General features: G+C 40.7%; 1 protein-coding gene across 1 annotated transcript; it reads right to left on the bottom strand.

Moving 5' to 3' along the window:
- Positions 1 to 591: 591 nt before the first annotated feature.
- nppc (natriuretic peptide C) lies at positions 592 to 4,309 on the bottom strand. The gene is made up of 3 exons (XM_044362167.1): positions 3,899 to 4,309; positions 2,465 to 2,758; positions 592 to 978 (listed from the first exon to the last, which is right to left on the bottom strand). The coding sequence occupies exons 1-2, from the start codon at positions 3,989 to 3,991 to the stop codon at positions 2,486 to 2,488; spliced, it is 366 nt and encodes a 121-aa protein (XP_044218102.1). The 5' UTR covers positions 3,992 to 4,309; the 3' UTR covers positions 592 to 978; positions 2,465 to 2,485.
- Positions 4,310 to 4,731: the final 422 nt, after the last annotated feature.

The following is a 4,731-nucleotide window of genomic DNA, read 5'->3' as shown; positions in this document are numbered from 1 at the left end:
AATGTTGCTCTGTATTCACCTCAATAAGCAATTTACTGATTGAAACTTAGAGAGTTGCTTTGCAGCAGCTTGTTTAGTGTAAAAGCGCCACCAATAACGGCATGGTGTCATACACCTCCAGCTCTCTGTGCAGGTCAAATGCAGGAGCATTAAATTAACCATCTAATGTGTTCCTGTGCAGATTCATATGCCATAAGTCTGTGCATATGGCATACAAACACACCTGTTTCATACAGACAATATATTCCTTGGCTCAGTGATTTTAATGTTACATGAGGCCCTATTGGTTTTGATAGTTCTATGACTCTTTCTGCTAATGAAGCCCTTTCAAACTAATATGTTCAAGATACCAGTATTTCACCCGCAAGCCAAAAAATGTTCAATGATTAGAATTGACCAATTTCACTCAAACATAAAACAAAGAGAGCATACGTGTAAGTGCACATGGAATGTTCTTTTTATCATTTTTGAAAACATTTACAACTATTTGAAACAAAAGAAAAAAGTTACAAACAGAATTGACCTGCAGTTTGCATCCATTTTCAAAATGTTACATAAATAAAACTCATATTTATAAATATCTCTTTTTTTATAAACATATAAATAGTTTTTAACATAAATACATTTATGCAGGGAAGATGAAGTACATGAATGTACAGCAGCAGCAGCAGCAGCAGCAACAATATACAGCTTTGCGGTTTGTAGTTTTTACACCATTGTCCGCCATCTTGTAGTATGCATCTGTGTTTGTATCTGTTGACCATTCCGTATGGTATACATATATGTATATATACCTGCATATTTATAATATATATATATTTATATGAGGGTTTTGTAGCATTGTCATCTCAGTCTCTCTCTATGCTGGTCATGGTGACTTTCGTACCGAAAATCTGTCACTTGATGAGTTTTTTTGTTTTTTTCCCCTCAGGTAAGAACAAACTGAACCTTTGTTGTCCAAACCCATCGTCCAGAGATCTAGAGAAAGAGAGGAAACAGGAGAGGAAAGGTTAGACTGAGCTTTCATAAACAACTTTTAAAAAAAAAACCACAAGTCCATTTATTGATTTAGCAGTTATTATCTATTATGTAAAGTCAGTCATCCAGCATCCAGGCTCCCATCATTCTTTGCCCCCCGGTCTCTTTCACGTCTCACAGACTTCCACATTTACGAAACATCGGAGCCGATGGGAGGAAAGACGTGTCAACTCATGAAAAATGCTCACTAACTTAGTCACAAAATCACACTCCCCCATCAGGATTTCACACTTTGCCACAACCACAAGGAGGCCTTGAGCTTCAGGGCTAATTCTGCGTCACCTAGATTCCTGATTACTTCATTCACAAACACAGCTACTTAGTTTTTCTTTTTATCACTTGGGTACAGGGAATGGCTTTCCCAGAAAGATCCCTGCCACAACAGGGTGCTGTGTTTTCAAGTATAATTGTGTGTGCGTTTGCACCTCTTCCATCTCTCCCTGTCTTCTTATTTTTCCTTATATGCTTCTTGTTTTCTAGATGAAGCAGATGGGATCATTCATGATGATGTGCACAGTTACAAGAGTGGACTTCCTAAGTACCCACTGGATTGCTGCCCACACATCAGTTTACATCAGTTTAAGTGGGCTTTCCTGCTGTCTCCTGGGGGGGGGGGGGGGGTGGGGGGGGGGGGGGGTCCTGTCTAAGATCAGAACACTGCTAGAGTATAGGTCAAGGTTTGATGATATCATTAATTTGAGACAGCTTAGCATCAACCCAAGTATGTAGTAGTAGACTGTGAATTAATGATACAATGCAACCATGCTTGGTCATGGATCTGCACTTGCTATTGCTTCCACTAAGGCCTATTTTTTATTCCAGCTGGCCTCACAGTGGCTGCAAAGCACACAGAGAGACAACCATCAAGAAAAACGATTATCTGACTTGAACCTCTTTTCTGTGTTTTCTTTTCTTTCTTGCTTTCTCCCCCCCCCCCCCCCCCCCCTTCTTTCCTTCTTTCCCCCTTCCTTCCCTTATGGTTCGTTTTGCACATGAGAACATTTAGGACATTTAATGAACACAAAGCAGCTTTTCTCTTTCTTTTTCTCTTGCTTACATCCTCTGTTCCTCTTCTTTGTTCTTTCATTCTACACGGGGTCCTTAGTTGACCATTAACAAATGTAATTTTAAGGCTTTCCTCTCTCTTTTTCTTCTCTCTTTCCTCATATTATCATATTGTTCGTTGTCCTGCCCGTTGATCCTTCACTTTGCACCATCCCTCTATAAACTAGACCATTCGCTTTGCTCTCTCGAATGTTTCTCCCCCTTCCTGTCTCTGCCCCTGCTTCCCACAATTCTTTCATCTCTGCACATTATTTCCTCATTTTGTCACTCCTGGTTGTGTCTGCATTATGTTAGGTTATAGTGAATCTAAGTGTGAAGTGGGACTCTAATATGAAAAAAAGGAGAAAAAAAAAACACTCACCATCACAGCGCTGCTCCAACCCTAGCAACCCATGCCGCTGATGGTCCCTATCCTGTCCATCTTGTGTCCGAAGCAGCCACTCCGCGATGTGGACCCCCCTTTCTTGTTTCCAGTTTTGTGTCTCCTGGGTGCGGGCTGGTCGTTAAGGAGTCGAGCCCACATCCCTCTGGCCCGGGTGTCCATGCGTAAATCTCGCAGTAACCGTATCCTTGAGCGCACAGTGTCTAGCCGCCTCTCCCTCTCCTCCGACTCCAGAAACTCTGCCAGCTCCTCCCCCAGCAAACTTCTAAGAGACTGAAACAAAGATTTAGAAAATAAATGAATGATTACTTCCTTCGGCAAATACGTTGTTGCAAAATGCTTTCAATACAATTGAAATGCACATTTGGTGTCTGAGCGGAGCAGTCGTTTGCATAACGCTTTCATTTGAATTTGGGCATAAATCAACTTGTTGCAAATTTAGGCACTTTCAAGAACACCGTGAATTGACTGAGAGGGAAAGTATTTGTTATTTTAGTCAAATTACTGAGATGACTGGGATGGTGTTTCTGTCTGACCAAAAACTGCCGGATAGATTCACAGATGCCGCAGTTAACTACTCCATTTAAACCTCAAAGGAAATCCTTTATATAGTTAAATTTCATGCAAAGTTACTGTATTTATATTTTCACGATGTAACAGGTCACCTATAACATTTAAGACATCACTGTCGCCTTCAGTGGAGAGTCATGTGAGGCAGGTGCCTGTAGCTCGCTCTGGTCTGGACGCAGAGTGTGGCATCAACTTGCGGCCATCCTAATTCAAAATATCTGTGCTAATAACGAAAGTCTCATTTCAAATGATAATTTCTGTTATTCAGTTGATTCTAAAAGCTAATTCTATGCGTAAAGGGAATTTTACGCACAAAAACCTTAGTTTGTTGCAGTTCAATTCTGGCAAACAATCGGAAGATTAATCCACGTTGGACCTGAATATCTTCATCATGTAAAGTCGTTTCTTATAGCTTAAAAACTTTTTTTATTTTAGTGTTTCCTGCCTAAAGGCTTTGGCTTATTTTTTTCTTTTGGAGCGCTTTTCAAATGACTTCAAGGCGCTTAAAACCTAAAACTGACAAATGATGCTGGGGAGCAAAATACGGTCGTTTAGATCAACCGGGGTTGGACGTAATTGGGTATAAAACATGCTGTGTCTTTAAAAAAAAGAAGAAAACATTTGCCGGGATATTTTAGATTCAGAGAGTGGAAAAAAATGCTTTCACAGAATTGCTAAGCATGACTGAAATTATGAAATATGATGCGTAAAACAACAGACTTGAGCGGCTGGACCACAGAACAGCTGTTCACTCCTGAACCCAGCATTCAGTTCTCACAGCTAACAGTGCGAATCAAACAGTGTGAGTTCTCAGTAACATGGATATTAATGACTTCTTCTTACCTTCTGCTGTGCCTGAGATAAAGGTTTTGCCCCCATCCTTACTGAAAGCAGGGTGACCATAAGTCCACAAGCTACCAAGTACGACAAGTTCATTTTGACAAGTCTTGTATTCTCTAAGGGATTCCTCTGCGCTGAAGTTCAGAAAGAGGAACGGCTGTAGCAGACAATCAGCTGTTAAACATAAAAGGCTTCAAGTCCGTCCTTTACTCCAAGGCTCCTCAAGTGCTCTTCTAACTCTGTGTATTAGTCCTCACCGCTTTATAGCCAGCCCATGGTGATGTCATGACAAACCTGCGTAATGGTCCTCCTTCCTCGCCAACTCCCTGTTTTCTCTACCTGCCTTTGAGCACGTCATGTTAGGGATTAATTAAATGATACAAGCTCCGGTCATCGGGGGTTTGGAGGAAATGAGATAGGCTATTTGCTATCAAAATGTCCATTTTTTTTAACTTTAGACCTCTGGCTGAGATGCAGCAGCTGAAACTGAAGGTGGTTTCAAAGGCTGCGCCTTAAGAGCTGAAGAGCGACTTTGGCAGAGAAATTACTTCTGAGATGCCAGCCAACCGCCTGCCCTGCGAAACATCTTAGTAAGTCAAACATTCTACTGTGCAAATGTGAATGACATACTTTTTTTTTTTCCTTTTTTAATCACAGACCAATTCTGCCAGATGAATTAAAGAATTTAAATTATCTTCAGTGCAGTTAATGGACTTCTCCAGGATCAAGGGTAATTTTCGTAATCTAAACATCTTCTAGACACATCTAAGACATGGAGATATCTTTTCCCAATCACAGCACCATCAAAAATTTATTTGTAAGAAAAGTTAGACTCT

The sequence above is a fragment of the Thunnus albacares genome, chromosome 9 (assembly GCF_914725855.1).
Source record: "Thunnus albacares chromosome 9, fThuAlb1.1, whole genome shotgun sequence".
Classification (NCBI taxonomy): domain Eukaryota; kingdom Metazoa; phylum Chordata; class Actinopteri; order Scombriformes; family Scombridae; genus Thunnus; species Thunnus albacares.
Note: the sequence above shows the minus strand (reverse complement) of the source record. Positions and strands in the feature narration are given on the sequence as shown.